Source organism: Pipistrellus kuhlii, unplaced genomic scaffold (assembly GCF_014108245.1).
Source record: "Pipistrellus kuhlii isolate mPipKuh1 unplaced genomic scaffold, mPipKuh1.p scaffold_m20_p_3, whole genome shotgun sequence".
NCBI lineage: Eukaryota > Metazoa > Chordata > Mammalia > Chiroptera > Vespertilionidae > Pipistrellus > Pipistrellus kuhlii.
In genome coordinates, this window is record NW_023425529.1 from 69,421,269 (window position 1) to 69,445,214 (window position 23,946).

At 37.5% G+C, this 23,946-nt stretch overlaps 1 protein-coding gene across 4 annotated transcripts in view; it reads left to right on the forward strand.

Moving 5' to 3' along the window:
* The window catches only part of TMTC2 (transmembrane O-mannosyltransferase targeting cadherins 2), a 412,316-nt gene that overhangs the window by 223,875 nt on the left and 164,495 nt on the right, over nt 1–23,946 (forward strand). For all 4 annotated transcript variants that reach the window (XR_006742882.1, XM_036456330.2, XM_045588305.1 and 1 more), the window contains exon 4: nt 4,996–5,110. Coding sequence is in view for 3 of the 4 variants with exons in the window: in XM_036456330.2 (XP_036312223.1) it covers nt 4,996–5,110 (115 nt within the window). In the remaining variant the exon portion in view is untranslated. The remainder of the gene's footprint in view (nt 1–4,995; nt 5,111–23,946) is intronic.

Sequence of the window (23,946 nt, forward strand, 5' to 3'; positions counted from 1 at the left end):
AGTGGAAATTATATTTTGTTATAATTTGCATTTCTCTGAGTTACTGATAAACTTAAGTATTAGTTAAATGCTTGGCATTTATTTTGTCTTTCCTCTGTAGGTTAACTCCATAGGTTAAGTATGTACACATAAAATCATTATATTAGCCTATTTAAGATGTACATTTTGTATTCCACATTAATATACTTTTTTTAAAAAAACTTGAATATATCTGCATTAGCTAGATTTTAAATAATTTCTCAATTCAACAATGATTTTTACTTTTGTTTTAGCATCGAAACATGATAAATGAACAGCTTTCATGAGAAGAATTGCTATTTGTCTGCTGATGGGATTTTTATATTAGGTCATATGGTTTAGGATACTTTGTATATTTTGTATTAAAATTTACGTTAGCATTGATGAAAAAATCAGTCACCTTTACATTTGAAAATTTGGAAATGGCAATAGCAGTTTTTACGCCAAAAATGTGTATGGCAGTTTTAGGCTTTGTTTTGACAGCTCTTACTTTAAAAACCTAAAATATTTTTTTATAAACACTGTATTGAAGAACAATTATCTCAGGAAGAGGGAATTTTTAAAAATATATTTTATTGAGTTTTTACAGAAAGGAAGGGAGAGAGAGAGTTAGAAACATCGATCAGCTGCCTCCTGCACACCCCCCACTGGGGATGAGCCTGCAATCAAGATACATGTCCTTGACCTGAATCGAACCCGGGACCTTTCAGTCTGCAGGCTGGCCTCTATCCACTGAGCCAAACTGGTTTCAGTGAGGGAATTTTTAAATGGGATTATTTTCATACTTGAGTGTGATGAAATCCTTGATGTCAGTGCGTTATATCTAAAGACCACCAGCTACACACCTGTGGTAAGGAAGGTGACTTACTTCTCACACTGAAGGACCAGTGTACCAGGGAGACCCTGTGGAGTCTCATTACATATCCTGCAGTGGGAACGAGTTTGGCTGGGTGTTTTAGGAGAAGTTATAAAGAATGAGGGGTGTCCTTTAGACTTGATGCTGAGACCTTTCTATGACTGGATAAATAAATCATTTATAGCAAGCGAGGGATGTTTTATATTTTGTGGATTGTTATACAGTGACTCTTTTCATTTAAAAAAATTATAAATTAGTATTGCTCTTCTCTATTTATCATGATCTCAAAGTAATCTGACCTCAAGCTGGTGTTCTATCTGATTGTGTATGTTTCTCCCTCCCTCCACCCCAGCCTGTTTCCTTCTTCCCTCTTCCTCCTCCTTTCCCTCCTTCTCTTTCTCTCCTATCCAGAATCAATAAAAATCGTTTAAAAATAGCCGAAACTGGTTTGGTTCCATGGATAGAGTGTCGGCTTGTGGACTGAAGGGTCCCAGGTTCGATTCCGGTCAAGGGCATGTACCTTGGTTGCGGGCACATCCCCAGTAGGGGGTGTGCAAGAGGCAGCTGATAGATGACTCTCTCTCATCGATGTTTCTAACTCTCTATCCCTCTCTCTTCCTCTCTGTAAAAAATCAATAAAATATGTTTAAAAAAAAAAAAGAGCTCTGGCCAATCAGGACACAGACTTTAAAAAAATTGTTTAAAAATATATGCTTAATTGCAGAATTTTTCTTCCATCCTTCCTCCCTCCCCCCAATCACCCAGGGTACTGACTTAATTATAAAGATGTGAGAGATTTCATTTGGACAAAAACAAGAAAGTTAGCTTTACCTTGTAGCTTTGCCACAGATAACCTTACCCATGTTTAGTGACCTCCTGCACAAACCCTAACCAGGGCCTGGGCCAGGGAGGAGCCTGCAACTGAGGTATAATACCTGCCTTTGTCCGGAATAAAACCCGGGACCCTTATGTCCACCGGCTAATGCTCTATCCACTGAGCCAAACTGGGTAGGACTTAATTTCTTCATTGTATCCTCACTTTGAAGTAGCCCTCTCCCTCTGCTGCCTGTCGCGGTGGAAGCCACCCTACTCCTGCCCTCTTCACTCACTGCAGTTACCTTTGGACTCTGTTCATTCTGCTCTTCCCTTGCTGTGAGTGCCTCCTCTGTGGAGGAGTTTGGTGACATCTTAACATATTTGAAAAGATCTTTTCAAATATGTTAAGATGTCACCAAACTTCTTTCGGAAAGTTCTTTCCCCACCCATTGTAAGTAAAGTAACCCTCAGACTTATTATGGCTTAGCAGACCCTGAAGGACTCCTGCTTGCCTCTGTGATTCATCATGGCTTTTCATCTTGCCACTACTCAACTGGTTGGCCTTTTTTGTTCTTGGAAATAATCACAAATGCATCCTTATCTGGAATCATCAGTCTGCAAGCCTGGCTCCTTCTTCTTTATTCCTTAGAGATCAAACCTATTTCCCTATTTGTAAGTTATCTCTTACAAATTAGCTAAATTAGCTTCATGTACTCTGTCTTACTTTGTTTTATATTATTTGTAGCACTTATCGTTCATTTGTTCGTTCATTCATTCAGCCTATTGTGTGGTCCTCCCTTTCCCATCTCACTTCACTCCCCACTTCACACATAAGCTCTGAGTGGGTGGGAACTTGCATGTCTGTCCATTTCTAAGTGTGCAGCCCCTAAGGAAGTACCTGCCACAAGATAGGGGATTAACAAAGATCTGTTTACTAAATGAATATACTTACAAATGAGTAAAGGAAAAAACAACCAAATGAGTGAATGAGTGAACATTCTATACATATGTCTGTTGACTATTAACAAGAGGAATACTTGTTAGTTTATTATTTAATTGAGGTATAGCTATCTGAATAAAAAGTCAATCTGTTTCTCTGGATATACACCTTAAAATATAATGTTCTTTTGAGCATGGTCTAGGACTATGGTTTAGATGGTATAGCATCATCATGATGTTTTCCTGGTGCTTAGAATAATATTTGATGCATTTCTCTGGAGTGATTCTAATGTAAATATGTTTTCATGTGTAAATGTCACAATCCAATCAGAACTTTGGGAGAGGTGTGAGGTGGGTTGAAAAATAGCCTGAGTGTTAGAAGTTTCCACAGAGTTATAATACTTTATAAATTTGGAGGTATATGTATAAAATACACATGGTTTTATGCCTAATAAGTTTGAAAATAATTATAATTTATTTTTTTGTTTTCTCTACTTTGTATTTCTTGTTGCATTTAGTGTTCGAATTTAAATTACTTCTTTTATATTTCAATTTAAGGACTCCATTTCTACAGACATAATATCAAGGCCTAATGCATAGTGTGTGAATGTTGTTTTGCAGTAGAAGATGAAATGTGGTATTAAAATGTTAGGTGGAGGGAGGAAAACAGGCAGCCTTGATTTGGAATCCCTCCTGTAATTAATACTCCAGTATTAACTTGTCCTTGAGCCTGTTTACTCACCCACAGAGTGGGCATAATACTTGTATTCAGGATTGTGTTGAGAATTCAGCTGATGTGTTTACGTTTGTGGCATGGTGCATGTAGCATTATTAGGTCTGGACAGTCATTAAGTTGAGTCCTTTTTCTCCTTTTTCTGTCAGCAGCAAAAGGAGGTATTTGACTTTCCAAATACAAGATTATTATTCTGTGTAGATAATATAAGTGCATAAAGTGTATAATATTTGACATTTTTTTCTATAATCAATGCTTGACACTGTAATTTGCAAAGAGCATCAATCACAACAAATTCAGTGCTAATAGCAAATGTTTATTGTTGCCATGTGTCAGACACTGTCTTAAACACCCTACATATATTACTAAATTTTAAAATATATTTGTATTGATTTCAGAGAGGAAGGAAGAGGGATAGAGAGAAACATCGATGATGGGAGAGAATCACTGATCAGCTGTCTCCTACACACTGAGGATCAAGCCTGCCACCCAGACCCGTGCCCTGACCAGTAACTGAAACATGACCTCCTGGTTCATAGGTCAATGCTCATCCACTGAGCAATGCTGGCTAACTAATTTATTAATATCACAAAGCCCATGAGACACTAATTCCCATTTTACAGATGAGTAAACTGAGACACAGACTGTTAAATCATAGTGCACATAGACACATCTGGATTTGAGAGATTCTCTACTTTCTTATGCATAAAAAATGATACTAAAAAACTGCTTTCGTTCTTCAGGTAGACTCAGTAATCACTCAGATATATCTTGACATATAAACTTTCCCATTCCCATCTTCTAGCTGTGAGGGACTCTAGTTTTAGGACTTAACATCCATCTTTCTTTGTGCGAAGGAAGGAAGACAAGAGAAACATCCCAGTTTAATGGCTAGTTCTGCTTGAGAGTCATGTTATATGGGCAGCTGTTGATAAAATAATTATAACTTTTTTTCTTTTTTAATGTTGAGAAATCATAATTATTTGGGGTGAAAAACAAAGGGCACACAAAATATAGATTCTTTTAATATGATTTTATGTGGAAGTACTGCTTTTCACACAAATGTGTTTGTTAGCAGGAAGGGTATAAAAGAACTTTATTATACTTAACTGTTTTACGAAGCATGTTTTACTGATATGTCCCAGTGCCCATTAAGCCTCTTTATAGCTTTGATCTTGTTTAGTTTTCCTGCTTTTCATTCCCAGTTCCTCTATGTCATTTATCAGTTTTTAAATATTTGAATGGGAGATCTTTGTTTATCTTAAGATGATTTCTTACCGTTTCTGGCTCAGTAAGCATACAGTAATTTCAGGCCATGAAGACCCCTACTGAAATTTGAAAGACCATGAAGTCTTTGTAGGTGATCTTAAGATAACATTGTTCTTGGCCTTATGATGAACTGTATATGTGTATCAGCTTTGAGACATAATAATTACTTTAAATTTTTTTAGGCTTTGGTTGCATTTAATCTTCTGGCTTGATGAAATGTTAGAGTATAAAGGAAATAAATTTTCCATCTTAAAAATGTTTTATGAAGCTTTTCTCTCCCTGTGGTACTTCCTGATGGCCTGATACTATGTCACGTATAATTGGATTGATACTCAGCCTGAATACTTCTTTCTCTTCTTGGCAGCATGGGGTAACCTTGGAAATGTTCTGAAGAGTCAGAGCAAAATTTCCGAAGCTGAAAGCGCCTATAGAAATGCTTTGTACTACCGTAGCAACATGGCTGACATGCTTTATAATTTGTGAGTATGCATTGCTTTCTCTGCTTTGGTTCATCTTTGAAACCTGCGGTGAGAGGGACTATTGATTTAACTGCTGGAGATGGAGATGATAACTGTTTTTTTTTTTAAATAGTCTTTTCATTAATCATAGACTAGTAGCTGGATGGTATTTGTGATTCTTTGTTATGGGCCACCTCACTGATATTCATGTGTATTGATGTGACACAACTGAGGTACTGTGCCATGTAACAAAAATTGGTTTAAATGCTTTTAAATTTTTTAAAAGTGTGTTCCATTAATACTTAGATGGGTTCATAAAATAAACCTGCTATGGTTGATAATTTATATAATTGATATCTTGACTATTAGTAATAATAGATTTTGTCCTCTATTAAAAAAATTGCTTTCCAGTATATGTAGAACATGTATTAGTGACCAGGATAATGACTCTTCTTTTATTTGCCCCCTCTCCAGTGGTACTAATAATTAGTTTGGGATGATTGGATAATTTAGAATATTTGTGTACACTGGATTAGAAAAATCTCTAGGGGAAAAATTGGTTTTGTTCTTTAAATAAAAAGTCCCTAGGGGTACAGTGAGATGTGGATGAATAAATGCTAATTAACCCAAATCCCTTTTTTGGCCTCTTATATTTATGACACTCTTTTCTTTATAAGTAATGGAAATGTAGTCTAAACTTGCTTAAACACAGAAGAGATTTTATTAACTCCCATAACTGAAAATTCCTGGCGTTAACTAGATGTGGCACAATTAGATCTGAGTGCTTTATTATGTTGTAAGAATTTGTCTTCATTTTGTGGCTCTGGTTCCTCTGGGTTCATTTCTTTCTCTGTAGAACTCTGTCTACTAGTATATCCATTGGGAAGGTGATTCTTATACTGTTATGTGTATAGCATCCTAACTCCTCAGACTCAGATGTGATTGTCTTGGTGTCTCTATTAATCTTGCAAAAAAGATCTTGCTATATCTTCCTTTCTTGGATGAAACACTGGGCAGTGTGGCAGGGGCTGTAAGATACCACTGTTGACAGTGCCACCAAAATTGGAGTGGACTCTAGTGGAGGGGAGGGGAGAGGAGCTTTGTGAAATGAAAGGGAGGGCAGGGGAGGAGAGTGGAGTGGAGTAGAAGGGAAGGGAAGGAAGGGGAGGGGAGGGGAGTAGAGGGGAAGGGAAGTAAAGGGAGGTGAGGGGGAGGGGATTACTAATTCCCTGCTGGAAGGGACCAGGCAGAATAAGATGTCTACTGCTGTGACTAATGAATGCTATGTAATATTGACAATATCAAAGTTATCTCTCAGCTCTAATTTTTAGTATGTATTTATGCCCCAGTTGCATCTAAGTCTTTTGTACTGTCTAAATCTAAAAACACAGATAAAAAGATAAAATAAAAGTTAACAGGAAAAAAGATTTAGATTTTTAACATCAAGCAGACAGGGTGAGCTCAGTTTGATTTCTTGTATATATTTACCTTGTTTTTGCTTTGCTTTATATCTTGATTGTTGAAAGAATTACATATGTCCCCTTTTCCCCCTGCTAGCCGGTCCCCCCACCCCCACCCCAGGCCTTCACCACCCTTGTATCTGTGTCCATGGGTTATGCATATACTGGTATGCATACAAGTTCTTTGCATTTACCTTGTTTTTAACTTCCCAGAACTTCACACTGGGGTTTCAGTCTCATAGCCTGTGGTTTAAATGAGATCAGCATGTGTTGTATGTTGACCTGCACAGATTTAATTTTTTTCTTTTTTTACCTGTAAGGCTTTCAGATGGAGCACATCCTTTCCAGCTTGCACAACCCCTGGTGCTCTCTGCTGTGTTTCATGCTCACCAAATATATCACCATCCTTTTCCCTGAAATTATTTAGTTTACTTTTTTTTTTTCTGGAATAAATATATCTTGATATTTCTACAAAGTCTTTTCCCACATCTCCTCCATCTAAATATTGTGATGTTACTATATTATTGGTTGATAGAATCTTTATTTCATGAAAAATACCTGATCGGCTTGATAAATTTACACAAATGTTCCTCTTATTTATTTATTTACTTTTTGTAGATGAAAGTAATGTTGTCAAAGGGGCAACTTGCCTTGCAGTATGGGTTGAGAGTTTCTTATGGTGTTCATTCTTTGTACATTTTGGGGGAGAAAACAAGCTGAACCATTAGCATCTCTGTTTTTATTTTATTTTTCTCTCTTTTATCCACAGTTCTCTAACTCTTGTGGATACCTGTTGGGAAAAAGTTGAAAGAAAAAAGGAAATGTAACTATTTAGGCTTATTCTTTTCTGAGAAGAGAAATTTATTTTATTTGATAAATTCAATTTACATGTAATCTAAAAGTTTCATGTTTAAAACTCCACTATCTATTGTAGATGCATATATAAACTATGAAAGTATATGTATATACCTTCCCAAGCCCTAATGAAAAATCCTTGTTGGAGAAATGATTGTTAACAAGTAACACAATCAGGTTTTGTTTTTCCCCTCCCACTAAATAGGAAAATCAGCTATGTCATAAATGCCCTAGATAGCTCCATAATATTTTTACTAATATGACAGGGTTATTTTTTTTAAATTACATTTAACTTTTAGCTCAAAGGGAATGGCTTAAATTCCAACAAAAGTGTTGGCAATGATTTCAATGTCTTAGATTTTATAACCCATGTCATTGAGAGAAATCTGATATTCAATAATTATATTTCAGAATAGGGAATTTTTCAATGTTTTTTTTTAAATATATATTTTATTTATTTTTAACAGAGAGAAAGGGAGAGAGAGAGTTAGAAACGTCGATGAGAGAGAAACATCGACCAGCTGCCTCCTGCACACCCCCTACCGGGGATGTGCCCGCAACCAAGGTACATGCCCTTGACCAGAATTGAACCTGGGATCTTTCAGTCTGCAGACCGTCGCTCTACCACTGAGCCAAACCGGCTTCGGCTCAATGTTTTGTTTTGTTTTTAATCAAATATCAATAAAATGCACCAAGATTGGTCTTTTACAACCCATAATATCCTATAGAATAAAGAGGCAATATTCAAATTGACCCTCACACCCTTGCACAAGATGGCCGCCCCCATGTGGTCAAAGATAGCTGCTCCCATTTGGTCAAAGATGGCCACCACAAGATGGCCCACAGGGGAGGATAGTTGTGTGCAATCAGGCCAGCTGGGGAGGGCAGTTAGAGGCAACCAGGCCAGCAGGGGAAGGCAGTTGGGGGTGACCAGGCCAGCAGGGGAGGGTGTTTAGGGGCAACCAGGCTGGTAGGGGAAAGCAGTTGGGTGAAACCAGGCCTGCAGTGGAGGGCAGTTGGGAGGAACCAGCCTGAAGGGGAGGGCAGTTGGTGGCGACCAGGCCTGCAGGAAAGGGCAGTTGGGGATGATAGGCCAACAGGGGTGGGCAATTAGGGGTGACCAGCCTGTAGGGGAGGGCAGTTGGGGATTACTGGGCCAGCAGAGGAGGGCAGTTGGGGGTGATTGGGCCAGCAGAGGAGCAGTTAGTCATAGATCAGGTTGGCATGGGAGTGGTTAGGGGGTGTTCAGGCTAGCAGGCAGGCGAGCAGTTGGGAACCAGCAGTCTCAGTTTGTGAGAGGAATGTCCAACTGCCAGTTTAGGGATTGGGCCTAAACCCGCAGTTGGACATCCCCCGAGAGGTCCCAGATTGGAAAGGGTGGAGGCTGGGCTGAGGAATACCTCTCCCCACTGCTTGCCCCAAGTGCATGACTTTTATGCACAGAGCCTCTAGTTATAAATATATCGTATCATATTTATCTAGGAACAAGCTTTTTCTTTTCTATTTATTTATATAGGTAGGAAGGTTTCTTAAAGACAGTTTAGAGAATATTTTGGGGAAAAATTTCTTTTCAGAAGTATATGCTATTTTTAATACATAATGCTCTCTTATGTATAGAAATTGCTCCTTGTTCTCTTTCAAATCCTGAAAGAAAATGAATTTGCTTTTCTCAATCTTATCAGTAAGTAAACTTAACCTGATAATGCTCCTGTGTGGTAATAGCAGGATTTAATTACTTTTCACATCATCAGTTATAGTTATGTCTCTTAAAGATGCTTATGACCAAAGCCTGAAATTAATGAATATGTATTAGTTGCATGAAATACTCATATTCACTGATGAATTTGAAAGCTTTTGGAAATCATACACTTCTGTTAAATTCTGTACTTTTAATCAGTAACCTAGATTTAAAAAAAACAACAACAACTAATTCAATGTTTATAAAGCTTTGTAAATTATTAAAATTTTTCATAGTTAGAATTTTTTGCTAGGAAGATACATATGACTGTGTAACTGTGCAAAATGCATCCAGAGATGTGGAACAGACTGATCAATCTCAAGGGAAGAGGGGCGGTGGGAAGAGATTAACAAAAGTATTTATATGCATATATGCATAACCCATGGACACAGACAATAGAGCAATGAAAGCCTGGGGAAGGGGGCAGGAGCAGGGTGAAGGTGGTCAGTGAGGGGAAAAGGGGATTTACCTAATAATTTCAACAATCAAGATAAATTAGAAAAAAAAACAAACCCATAATCAATCATTACTAAAGGGAGGTATACCAACATTGACCAACCACAAGATGATTCTAGGAGGTCAGAGAGAATCCTAAATTAGTCCCTGTATATTGAATTTTATGTTTAAATGAAAAAAAAAAAAAGACTAGCACATTTAAAAGCACATCTAAATATTGTTCTATGTCAGGATAGATAAATGATTGGAAAAATTATTAAGTAAATAATAATATAAATGATATTTGGTTATATCTGAAGTTGGGCAATCTTGCTTGATAATATCCTCAAACTTTGAGGACAGTTTCTTTTTTCAGGATTAATATAAAGTTATATATGAGTGGTGCATATAAATGGTTATATATCTTTTTAATAAATGAATGGGATAATATTGATCCTTTTTTCTTAATAGCAATTAATTGAATTACTTTACATATACCAAACACTCTTCTTAATTCTTTACAAATATTATCACAGTTTGTCTTTAAATGAAGCCTACAATATGAGTAAAATTTAAGTCAGAGGCAATTTCTCTAAGGTTACACAAATAGTAGAGGTTTGAACTTAAAAGATTTTAACTCTACATCCATAAAATCACATTTGTACAGAATAAACAAAGGTTGTGAGGAAAAAAACCCTCAATGTACATCTTTCCAGTTCAGAAAAAGGCATTAATTCAAATAATGTATACATGTAGAATATTTAAAATTAAATCTAATAGAGAATATAAATGGATTTTTATGTCAGTCACTGTGTTTACTGCACTCATGCTGTAGAATTTTGTTAGAAAGATCATTAGTGAGTTTGTACAACTGAGGTAAGAGTGCTTTTAAGAAGAAATTGCATCAAAAAGCCTTTTTAAAAGTCTAAATTATTCCTGGCCAGAGTGGCTGAGTTTGTTGGTCATGGTCCCGTGAACCATAAGGTTTCAGGATCCATTTGTGGTCAGGCCAATTGCCCAGGTTGCAGGTTCAAATCCTGACAGGGGGCATGCAGGAGGCAGCCTAGCAATGTTTTGCTTTCACATCAATGTTTCTCCCTCTCTTCCTCCTTAAAATTCAACTTTTAAAAATAGTCCTTAAAAAATAAATTGATTAATTACAATATAAACTATTGATATCACTTCAATCCATGCTTACAGATAATAGTCATATAATGTGAAATTTAAAGTAGTACTTCTCTTAATAGCAATAGATATAGTATATTCATTGCACAGCTTTATATTCAGCCTTCTATTCAATTGCACAATTTATTGAAATGCAGTACTTCACATGACTAAGTTTTAAAAGACCTGGTACAATAGATCTGCATTGTGATGCTGGTTTTTATTTTTAAGTATAGGAAATTTTCAGAAACAAAAGCAGATGGGACATTGCTCACTGATTTACACTGTCAAATTTCACAAATACATAGTCAGCTTTCAACCTTGTAAGTACACCACTCACTGACATCTGAAATAGAATTGATTTCTAGGCTGAAAAATACTCAGCTGATGTTCTTTCATTGTTGTTATAGATTTGTCCCGGTCACTCTGTTCCAAATAATATTTAAATAATATTTCAATAGAACATTAAATATTTCATTAGGAATTAGATTTCACAACGCAGGTAATAAGTACAGGGTTGGGTAAAAGTAGGATTATAGTTGTTCTTAAGGAAAATAATATAAAAATTAATAATAATTCAAATATAAACTCTGTTTCATACACTCATAACTAACTGTAAATCTGCTTTTGCTATACTGTGTATAATGTGGTTTAATCAGTTTCTGATTATCTTGCAGAACAAAGCAGATTACTTCATGGATAACAGAGATTTTGCCACTTTAAGCTAGTTACCTTTTCTATGTTAAAAGAATCGAAGTAATTATCCAATCTGAGAAGCTAGGAAAGGAACAATAAAAATAAACTAATAAATTTAAAGGACATAAAAAGAAAGAAAATGTTAAGAAAGTAGAATATAAGAGCTTGTTCTTTAAAAGATAGACCATTTCTGTCAATGGTAATATGGAACAAGATGTAAAATCTCAAATATACAGCATTGAAAACCAGAAAAGGGCTACAACTAGATATATGGAAAGTTCAAACAACAAAATATAATTAAATATATGAAAGTCTTAGATATAAGAAATCTGTAGCTGGATTTTTTTTGGGGGGGGAAATAGAAATGGCCAGCATTGGCACAAGAAGAGGTAGATATCTGAATTTAAAAAAAAAAAAAAATCGGAAAATTTTGAAAACCACATTAAAAAATCTTTCCCACTAGGAACCAAGTTAGGGATTTTATGAGTTCTGTCAAATCTTTGATGAAGTGGTATTTTTGCACCTAGTTGCATTTTTCATTTATTTTTGTGAAGCTAGATAATGCTGATAGCAATAGGTCTGATTGGATTTAACACTGAAAACAAAAAGAGAATAACAACTCCCCAATATCCCTCCCTTCAGAAAACCCAAAACAAAACAAAAGACAAACAAGCAAGAACAAAATAACAGAACAGGACAGGCCAATTATACTTATTAATGTAACTGTTTACATGTCTTACATTTAATGTAGTGGATGCAGCAACATATTAAAGATTAAAACACCACTATCAAGTGATGTTTATGTTTAGATTTATGATATTCAGTATTAACATTCAGTTACTCTATTCTTTTAATTTTAAAAGTCAGAAAAGGAAAAGTATCTGATCATCTCTAGAAATGCCATGAAGCCTTTTGATCAACATCTTCCTCAGAGAACAAGACTTACAAATAAGCTGGGAATAAATAAATACTTGTGTAACATGAAGAATATCTGTCTAAAGTTAATATTGAAGCACAGTGGCCATTTTCATTCATATTATTGATTATTATAACTTCCCATACTTATAGGAGTTCTAACTCTATTTGTTGGTTTTCTAAATGAATTATTAAATCCATAGCAGAGCAGAGAAGATCTCAGTTGTCAATGTAAGTGATAATATTACTAATGGATTTTAGATAACTACGGTTTTTGAATTGTTTAAATATATTTTGATCATTGTCACTAAATTAGTTGAAGCTATAAAGCCCCTTCTTGAATTAGATATCTAGAGTCATTTTTTTCTTTCAATTTCAGAAGCAAACACATTCCTATTAGAGTTGCTGTGACGTAGTTTGCTAAGACTGCCATAACTTAGTACCACAAACTAGGTGGCTTAAAACAATAAAAATGTATTGCTTCACAGTTCTGGATGTGGACAGACTGAAATGAAGGTGTCCACAGGACCGTGCTCCCTCTATGAGACCTGTAGGAGAATTCTTTCCTGCTTCTTGCTGTGGTTTGCTGGCATTCTTTGGCATTTCTGGGCTTATAGCTATATAACTCTGATTTCTGCCTCTGTCATCACATTTTCCCTGTGTTTCTCTGTCTTCACATTCTCAGGCTACCAGTCATAGGATTAGGGGCCCACCCATGGTAACTTGACATTTTACATCTGCAGAGACCCTATTTCCCCAGAATTTCATATTCTGTGATACTGGGGGGTTAGAATTACAAGATATCTAGTTTTGAAGAGACAATTTAACCAGTAACAGCTGCCTTTTGGGAGCTTCCATTAAGGAGAGAGAAAGAGCTCAGATAGTGGATTTTAATGGGGGAGGGGGCTGGGTAAAGATTCCTTTATGAAGCTAAACTTTTGCACAGAATTTCAACAAATTTCTATGTTTCATGATGCTAAGAACTCTGTCCTAGGAGGAAGTAACATAGAGGGATACAGCAGTGGGGGAAACGGGTGCAGAACTGATAAATTTATGTGTTTATGCAAGGCTAGGTTTTGCAAACCTTTGAGAAGTTAAAAGGATCAAAGATTACAGAATGGAAGTGGTGCTCCCTGACGTGAAGATGAGCCATCCTTTGAGCTCTGCTGAAAGCCCTTGAGAAGTGAGGACATGAAAATGAAAGAGGAAGTAACTGTGGGCCAAATGGCAAGAGTTCAGGGCAGGGTCTCCGACCAAGTTCCCTGGATATGTGTGTATGTGTATATGTATATATATATATGTGTGTATTATGTATGAGTATGTTTATGTGTGTTCTATTTTGGGGATAGAGGAGCAGAGGATACTAGGTAAGCAGACTGGTCCCCTAAAATTAGAGGCTATCAGACAGGAGTACCTGGAAGTGCCTGGCATGTCTAATGTAAAGGAAATGGAGCTGAGAGATTTTGGTGAAATTCCATTGCTTTGGGGTCACTAGGGCTCTGGGTACACAACTCATCTGGCCCTTTACTGATTCCTGGAATGGGGCGGCGGTGGGGAGGAGGGGCAGCTTATAGGTACCTACCTGTTTACATGGCAAGAACGTTTGATACTGGTTGTTCCTGCTTGTTTACATTTTAATTTTTAAAAAAATATGCCTGATTCAGAGTTTTTGTGTTTTGCTCTGATTTTTAGTTGAAACCTCTTGCTTAGAGTTTTCCCAACTATGTCATATTCCCATTGCCTAGGAAGCCTTTGCACATACTATTTATTTTGCCTGCAGCATCCTCCACCTACCTCTCCCCTTCAGATCTGTTTCCACCCTACTCCCCATCCTTTCTGCTTGGCTAATACCTAAGCATCCTTTATATCTCAGCTCAGATATTTTCCTGGGAAGATTTCTTGATACCTCTCCTTTTTTTCTGAGTTGGAAGATAGGTACCTCTACCAAATCTCACCAGAACAGGTGCTACTCGGCTCTTTATAGACCGAGTCCTAATAATATTTGTGAAACCATGTTCCTCTTAATTAGAGCATAAGCTCTTTAAAGCCAGGGGAAGCTTTTAGCCCCAGTGCCAAGCACAATGCCAGGCAAATGGGCTTAACATTATGTACACATTGATGAATTACACTAGTGAATGGATTATTAAACAAATCCATTATTTGATTAATAGACCAATGAATAAACTAGTGAATGAGAATACATCAACAGAGTTCAAGTTTATTGGACAGCAATCCTGTATGCTGCCCATCATACCCAGGTGATCTACTTTCCCCCAGCTCGTATTGCTGGCCATGTTTACTTAGCAGACTCGTTATATTGATGTATTCTACAACTTGTTTGAATCATATCTGTATTTGAAAATAGTCACTGTCCAAAAACATATGAGCAGTAAAATTTCCTCACAGTGACATGGTTATTGTATACATACTGACTTGGGATAAAGATTCTGGAATATATCATCCCGAGTCATGACTTGAGTTCCCTTCCTGTTTCTCCCAGAAGCCCTGGACATATTTTCTTTATTACTACATTGAACACAAACTTTTTTTCAGAATCGGTAAGAGAAAATAAAAAATATGTTACTTAACTGGAGAGCCAGCCAAAGGACGTTTCAACAAAACAAATTCTGGTTATTTCCATTGTTAATCAGAAAAAAATAGCAAATAATAAAGCATATAATTATATTCTGATGTATTAAATATAGAATAAGATGTTTCAGGGTTCTTAAAGTATTAATAGGCTTTTAAAAATTCTATTTGGATATAAGTGGTTATACAATTGACTTCTGTTGAACATATGTAAATTTGCCATTCAGTAATTTTCAATTCTAATTTGCAGTTGTACTGTATTATTAACCAAATTTACAGGCTAAGAATATAAGTGTAGCCTTTATTGAGAATATTTTTGAAGGTAAAGAAAAAATAGTGATTATATTGCCTAGGCAGCGTAGCCCAGTGGTTAAGCATCAGCCTATGAACCAGGAAGTCACAGTTTGATTGCTGGTCAGGGCACATGCCTGGGTTGTGGATTCAATCCCCAGTAGGGGGCTTACAAGAGGCAGTCAAGCAATAATTTTCTCTCATCATTGATGTTTCTATATCTTCTCCCTGTCCATTCCTCTCTGAAATCAATAAAAACATATTCTTAAAAATAATAATTATTAGTGAAACTAGGGAAAATTATATTTAATTATTTCATCAACCCATATATATACAATTTTGCATATACACCTTTTTATTTTGTTTATTTTTAATCCTTACCTGAGAATATGTTTTATAGAGAGAGGAAGAGGTGAAGTGAGAGCGAGAGAGAAAGAGAAAGAGAGAGAGGGGAGAAACATCCATTGGTTGCCTCCCTCATTCACCCCAACCTGGACTGAACCCACAATCTTTTGGCATAGGCAATGACACTTCAACCAACTGAGCCACTCGGGGCTCTGCATCTAAATTCTTGAATATATTTTAGTATTAAATTACCCACATGTGTGTTTTGGCCATGATGTACTATATTAAAGAAATTTGTCCACGTCTGTCTTGTTAAGATGCCAGAATAGATTAAGGCAAAATGATTACTATATAATGAACTGGATGACTGCAAGATGATAAAGAGGAAGTCAGAAATGATTTTAAGAAGAAGCTATGATTAGAATATATCCAGGTCAATTTTAATAAACAAACACAGTATAAAACATTTTCTACTATAGATTTTATGTTAAGCATCATATGTGATTAAATAATTAAAATAACAAATTGTATGTAACATGAGAGCTCATCTTACAGCATTCGGTAGCATTATTCACTGAGGTTCGGCAGGTGGTTCAAGGGAAGAAATTGGATTTGTTCAGGTGCCTGGTGCTTAGTTGAGAGAAGTCTACTTAGATAACAAAAACACATAGGTGAATTAGAAATACCCTGTGGGCCAGAGTTTTCATGGAATTTCCTGCACTATATGGCCATTAGGACTAGAAAAATTGAAAGTCCAGTCAAGGTTATATGGGAATCACAAGTTAATTGGTGAGCCTATTTACCTGAGTATTGAAACCATTCAATTTACAGTATTAGAGTCTGAAATTAAGGAGTATTGGATGAATTAATTTATAATACAGCTAGAGGCCTGATGCATGGATCTGTGCACTGATGGGGACCCTCGGCCTGGCCTGTGCCTTCTTGCAATACGGGACCCCTCAAGGGACATCGGATTGCCAGTTTGGGCCCAATCCCCACAGGCCAGGCCGAGGAACCCCACTGGTGCATGAATCGGTGCATTCAGCCTCTAGTATGCATAAAAGATCTTTAGTTAATCACTTCCCATCCTCCCCCCTTCCTTTTGAGATTCACCTATCTGTTCCATGTTTCCATGCCTGTGTGTTGAGTGTCTGTCCCCTGGTGGTCAGTGTGAGTCATAGCTACCGGTCAGAATGGTCACTTAGGCTTTTATGTAATAACTAGAGGCTGTGTGCATGAAATTCGTGCATGGGGTGGGTGGGTCCCCTCAGCCCAGCCTGCACCCTCTCCAGTCTGGGACCCCTTGGATTGTAAATTGTGCATGTGTGTTTGAAATATGTATAAGGGTAAATGAAAGGACCATGAGTGACATCCTGGAGAATAGCCATATTTAAGGAGCTTGGTAGGGAAGTGGAATAAGGTTTGCTCAAGGAGAAGGAAATAAGACTCAGATGTTGGATGTGATTGAAGCTGATGGATAGATTGGACAGTAAGAATGGTGAAAGGGGTGAAAAATCATGTTAAGTATTTCTATGGGACTTTTGTATCCCCAAAGTAAAAAAAAAAAAAAAAAAAAAAAAAAAAAATAGTGGCATAAATCATGGATTTAGAAATTTGGATATATTACTCACTTCTGAATGTAGTATAGTAAAAAAGCATTTTGCCATCACAAAGCTACAGGATATGCCAGAGAATAATCTACACTAATAAAAGAAACAATGCTAATTGACTGTACCTTTGCTATGCCCACAGCCAATCAGAGCAAGTGTGCAAATTAACCCAACAAAAATGGTGGTTAATTTGCATACACTGAGGAAGGGAGGAGTGAAGACTGAACACAGCATAGATGGAAAAGTGGAAAGTAAGGTGGCTGCTGGAGGGAAAGCATGTGCAGCAGCAGCAGTGGGCAGGACGGGGAGGGGTGGGGCATGCAGCAGTGGTGGTGGTGCCGCCCTGCTCACCATTGGCAGGAGAGGTGGGGGGGGGGGGCGCGGAGAGGTGGCCGTGACAGGAGGGAAGCCTGCCGGAAGTCTTTCAGGAATCTTCCTGCAGTGGGCCCCTAGTAGTATTTGATAAAATGCACAATGACTAAACACATTCACACAAGAGTTCTTTGGGAACTGGGGATATAAATTATTTTCTTTGTTTCTAGCACATAGTGAAGTTCTTGGTACCTCCTTGGATCTCAACAAGGTTTTTGAGTAGAATTAAATTAAACCTCTTACTATTTCACACTTATTTCTTTTATAGCAAGGGGAGCTACACATTGTAGTGTCAGTGTCTAGGATTGCCTGCTGAGCCTGACCCGAAGGAAAGTTGGTGGGAAATCAGAGAGGAGTTGGAGCCTGGCAAGAGAAGGAAGATTAAATCTTTCTAATACTCATTTGTATCTTAGGTTTTCTGTTACAAATGTAATTTTAAATGGCACTGGGTGGGTCATGCTTTCCCATGTAGAAATATCCATTTGAGATTAACTGTGTTAAGAGAGTTAAACTATTTTCCATGTTGGAAAAATGATGAAAGGCATTTTTTTCTGAAATCTCATTAAAGTGGCCTTTAATTTTATAGTCATTTTCATCCAGAGCACTGTAGGTAAATTTGAGGATATGATTTAGAAAGCCCATAAAAGAGGCTTATAAAGAAATTCATAATCATATCCTGTGTTAATGCCTTTTGTTTGGTTTAACTTTATAACTGATTGAAGGTTGCTTAAATAGCTAGAAGCATTTTTTTGTTGTTGTTCCTAAAATTATGCTCACATGGAAAGTATAGGCTGATATGCAGCAGAATTTCAAGTAAATTAACTTCAGTTTTCTTAGATGGAGGTTTTGCATTGTGGAAAAAGAAAGTATCCTTTTTCTTCTGCTCCTGAGGAAAATGAACAGATGTATATTTTTTACTTGTGTGGTTTCAGCCAGTCCTCTGCAAATTTCCAGTTCCTGTGACTTAAAAATTATTTTCTAGACACATCAGGAAATGTAGTGATTTTTGTCTTCCATTCATTGTATTTATTCTTTTATATAGAAGCTATCTATGATTTGCCTGTATGATGAAGTTGCTTAAAGTATAATTAAAGTTTGAGGACATCTGAATATTAAGATGAAAATGAATTTTAAAAAATTCATATCTTGTCATCTGCTTATTTTTAAATTTTATGTGTTATTTATGACACAACATATTAAATAGTTTCTGTGGCTAAGTTATATCTGATATCACTTCCTTTTTTTAGTTCTTTGCTTCAGAGAATTGCTTGAGGATTCCCAGCTGCACCCTCTTTAAGCTGCAGTCCCTCCACCACTCCTACATTCTGCTTTCCTTTACTTGATTCTTTTTTTTTTTTTTTTACCTATTTATCACCTTCCCATGAAAAATATAATTTCCTAACTGTATATTGTCATATTAATTAAATACAAATTTATAGTTAATTTTGTATATGTTAACACACATGCTCCATGAAAGCAAGGTTTTTATATACCAGTATATCCTGAGTGCCTAGCATTGTGCTTAGTTCCCAGTACAAACTCAGTAAATGTTTTTGAATGTATATTTATTTATACACTAGAAGCCTGGTGCACGGAAATTTGTGCACTCAGGGAGGGGAGATGTCCCTCAGCCTAGCCTGTGCCCTCTCGCAGTCCGGGACCCCTTGAGGGATGTCCAACCGATAGCTTAGTCTCATTCCCTGGGGTTTGGGCCTAAGCTGGCAGTCAGACATCCCTCTGGCAGCCTGGGATCTCTTAGATCTACATCCCCTTACAGCAGGCCTAAGCTACATTAGTCGGGCATCCTTAGAGCTTCCCACAGAGGTGGGAGAGGCTCCTGCCACCACTGCTGTGCTGGCCAGCCATGAGCTGGCTTCTGTCTGAGCAGTGCTCCCCCTGTGGAAACACACTGACCACCAGGAGGCAGCTCCTGCGTTGAGTGTCTGCCCCCTGGTGGTCAGTGTGTGTCATAGGGACCCATCGTTCCTGGTCATTTTTCCCCATTAGGCTCAATTTGCATATTAACCTTTTATTATATAGAATGTGGTCCATAATTTACAGACATACCTTGTTCAACTCCTTGTGTATAAAGGGTGCATCATGGATTATTTTAGAAAATCTCCTTCCCACTCTCTGTGTCTTCCTCTGCACCTGTTTACCTCTGCAGAATCCTAAAACACCTAAGGATGTTCCCCTTTTTGCTTTATACCTTCGTTTTTTGTTTCTTTAATGTGTCATGAATTTGTTTACTTAAGTACAAAATAAATTTTTAAAAAGTTATTATTCTGGGGGGTTTGGAGGCTGAGAAGACAAGCAAATTGAGCGATTATGAATTTTTATTCCAACGACATAGCATTATTCATATTTGCCTCAGAAATAATGTTAGCCAAACTTTTCTCTATTTGTTATTATTTTTTAAAGTTATCTTTATTGTTTAAAATATTATAGATGCCCCCCCCCTTCTTTTTCTCCACTGATCCCTTCCATCCCACACCTGCCCCTTTCACACCTTCACTGCACTATTGCTGTATCCATGGGCTATGCATATCTATAATAACAAAAGCATAATATGCTAATTAAGCTGGAATTCCTTCCAGACAACCTTAGGGATGAAACCCAGGCTGTGAGAGAAGCCCCAGTCCCAGTTGCCTGCTGGCACCTGAGGGAAGCCCAGGTCTCGGGTGCCAGAGAGAAGCAGGTGCCCAGCAGCTGGGGGAAGGAAGGCCTCCTCTTGCACAGATTTTGTGCATTGGCCTCAGGTATGCATATGATAGTTCCCCAGGTAATCTCTCCCCACCCATCACTCACCCCACCTTCCCTCGGAGATATTTCTGTCTATTCCATGCTTCTATGTCTCTGGATCTATTTTGTTTGTCAGTTTATTTTGCTCATTAGATTCCACATATATGTGAGATCTTGTGATAGTTTCTTTCTCTGACTGGCTTATTTCACTTAGCAACATGGTCTTCAGGTTCCTCCTTGCTGTTTCAAAGAGTAAGAGAGCCTTTTTTTTTTTTTTTATAGCTGCATAGAATTATATGGTATAAATCAGGGTGGGGATCATTAGGCCTGTGGGCCATATAAGGCCTCCAAATGACTTGGTCTGACCATGCCAGGGCATTGGGGATGTGCTAATTAGATGTCTGATCAAATATAGCAGGCTAATTTTTAAGTTGATAATTTTGTGTGGCCGGAGAATGATGTTATAAATATTCAAATGGCCCTTGGCAGGAAAAAGGTTTCCCACCCCTGGTGTAAATGTACCACACCTTTTTTATCTCCTGATGGGCACTCTGGCTGTTCCCAGATCCTAGCTATTGTAAACTGTGCTGTGGACAGAGGGGTGCATATATTCTTTCTGATTGGTGCTTCTGATTTCTTAGGGTATATTTCTAGAAATGGGATCACTGGGTCAAATGGGAGTCACATTTTTAATTTTTTGAGGAAACTCCACATACTGGTTTCCACAGTGGCTGCACCAGTTTGCGTTCTCATCAGCAGTGTACTAGGGTTTCCTTTTCTCCGCATCCTCGCCAGCATTTGTCATTTGTTGATTTGTTCATGATAGCCACTCTGACAGGTGTGAGGTGATATCTCCTTGTCATTTTATTTTGTATCTCTGTGATGATTGGTGACTTTGAGCCTGTTTTCGTATGTCTCGTGGACTTCTGTATGTCCCGTGGACTTCTGTATGTCCATTTTGTTGCCTCCACTGTTTTTCATTATAGTGCCCCCACTTTTGTTTCACCTCTCGGGCCCTTGTTGGAGGTGGCTGGATGGTATTTGGGTGAAAAGCAAGAGGGAGGAATGATCCCATCTTGCTGTTCTGATCCTGAGAACAGTGTTAGGAAATTTCTTTCCAGTCTTTTAAAAGAGAGCTTCATCCAGCTTGTTTAGTGTTTCCCATCTCATCAGCTGTCTCAGAAAACGAGAGGCGGGCTCTTCCTTAGAGAATAGAAATTCCGGGTTAGGAGCATAATTTGAGCTGTCCTCAAGTCTAAAGATAGACCAGGTTCCAACACTATTTGTAATCTATTAACAGCCTTTTTGTTTTGTTTGTGATTGTGTATGTATGTGTATCCCCTATATCTTTTCCTGTTCGAAGTAAAAATCTATATAAAAATCTCTTAACTCGCAAAGGCCAGATTTAGGGATGCATGCACTCCTGGAGTGTGTACACATTCTCCTGCAATGTAGGGTTGGAGAGGAGAGTGCAATTTTAAGCAAAAGCAGAAACTGATGGGGAGAAAAGACAAGCAAGTTGGCCAATTTCTAGGCCCTGTTCTGAAAAGAAAAGAGGGAGGGAGAGGGAGAAGGAGAGAGACAGGGAGGCATTCAGGGCTGAGAATTTTTTCTGGGGCGAGGCCAGTACCTTTATAAAACATAAGGGTGCAGTGGACGTGAATGGAAAAGAGAATAAAACCAATGCTACTGAAAATATTAACCAATTTCCTCTTCATTTGGCACCTCAGCCACCAACCTTCCATCATTCCATTCATGTCTCTTGGTTCCCCTCCAGCTTCCCGCCCCCCATCTCCAGCCTTAAGCTCCAGTGTGCCTCCTGCCCCCACTGCTGGTACCAGTAAGTGATGACTGCTGCTATGAATGGATCCTTGCTCTCTTTGACCCCTGTGTTGAGTGAAAGGACATTCCTCCTGAGCACCAAAATTAAATCTGCAAAGGCAGTTCCAGGAACACTTTTATAAATGGTGTTTCCCTTCTCTCCTACAAGTACTTCAGGATAAGCCTATGAGTGAAATGTTTCTAGGATGCAAAATCCATTCCAAGCAAAAAAGAGATAGACTTGCGTATTTGGAACTCATCTTGCTTGTTCTTAAGTTAGAAACTGCTTGTGTGACCTAACACCTATTCCTGCTGGTCTGTGAGATACATGATACCTTTTCCCCTTTCATAATTTATTGCTTCAACAGCAGACTTTTGTTAGAGCACTGCTGCTCAGGGACAAAGAAAACACCCACTTTGTTGAACATTTATGTTTAAAGTGAGTAAGTGCACTAAATCATGCGGTGCCCCTGGGAACATCTCTAACCCAGATTATAACCATATCTATGACGGAATCGGGCTCTGAAGCTTTTTTTTCTTTTTAAGTAATTTTTTTTTTTTGAGCACGATGATTCCTGTGGAATTCACAAATGTGCCTCCCCCCCCCCCCCCCCCACACACACACACACTGACTGAACAAATGAGTCTAAGTCAACTTTTCTGGTTATGGATTTCCACACTACATATTATAGAACCCTGAATACATCTCTGTTCCTGCTTTTCAAATTGTTTCTCTTTTCTACTAGTAATCAAATCTCTATAATGGCACTTTCAGAATATATTTTGAATGAATGAACAAATCAACAGTCTAATGGCATTGATTTCCACTAAGTAGATCAGACTTTGGCCTATGCCTGGATCTCAACTTAGGGGTCCCTCCAGCGGATTGCACACCATCCAACCTGTGTTTCTCCTTCAAGAAACTGCATAGTATATCATCCATGTTGGATAATTCTTGTAAACAGCAAAGAATAAATAGCAAATGTCTCTATAGATTTAAAGTTCAACCATTGGGAGCAAATGTCTTTAATGTTTGTATTAGATACTTTTCAATTCTTAACTATGTTTGTTTTAAATCATACTGTGATCTTATAGGATAAAGGAAATATTTGAAAGAAATTTGACTGCAACCCTAGAAATAAATTATAGGTCTACCAGAATCGTATTTGTTTTCATGGGGAGGGAAGGAATGAGAGGAAAAAGTTTCCTTTTTGAGTAATTGAAGTCTGTGGTACTTTTGCACCATGGAGGCAAATACTTAAGAGCATGGGCTCCATATTTGACAGGTTAGAATAAAATCTTTTCTTTATGAAGTAGGCTGTCATTCCACTTTATTTAATTGTCAAAGTCTAAATAAAATCCAATTTAGAACAGATAAACAGGTCTGTGTCAGAGCAAAGAGGAGGCTTCACTATATTTTCTGAAAACTGCTTGGCAGTTACATGACATTAGAAATTAGTTCACGTTGCATAGTTGTTTTCTTCTTCCCCATCTCTATTTCCATTCTTCTTCATGCATAAAATGCATGGAGTCGGAAAACAATTTGCTTATTTCCCTTTTCAATGGAATTTAATCTTTTCTAGAACAAATTATATATATATAATATTATATATATAATTATATATATAATTATATATTGATATAATTATATTTTATTTATATATACATATATATACGTTTATACATATACATACACATACACATACACATACACACACACACAAACACATACATATATATATATATATATTAGATGCCTTTTGCATGAATTTATGGATGGGTGGGGTCCGGCCAGCCTGGCCAGGGGGTGGGTTACATGCCTGC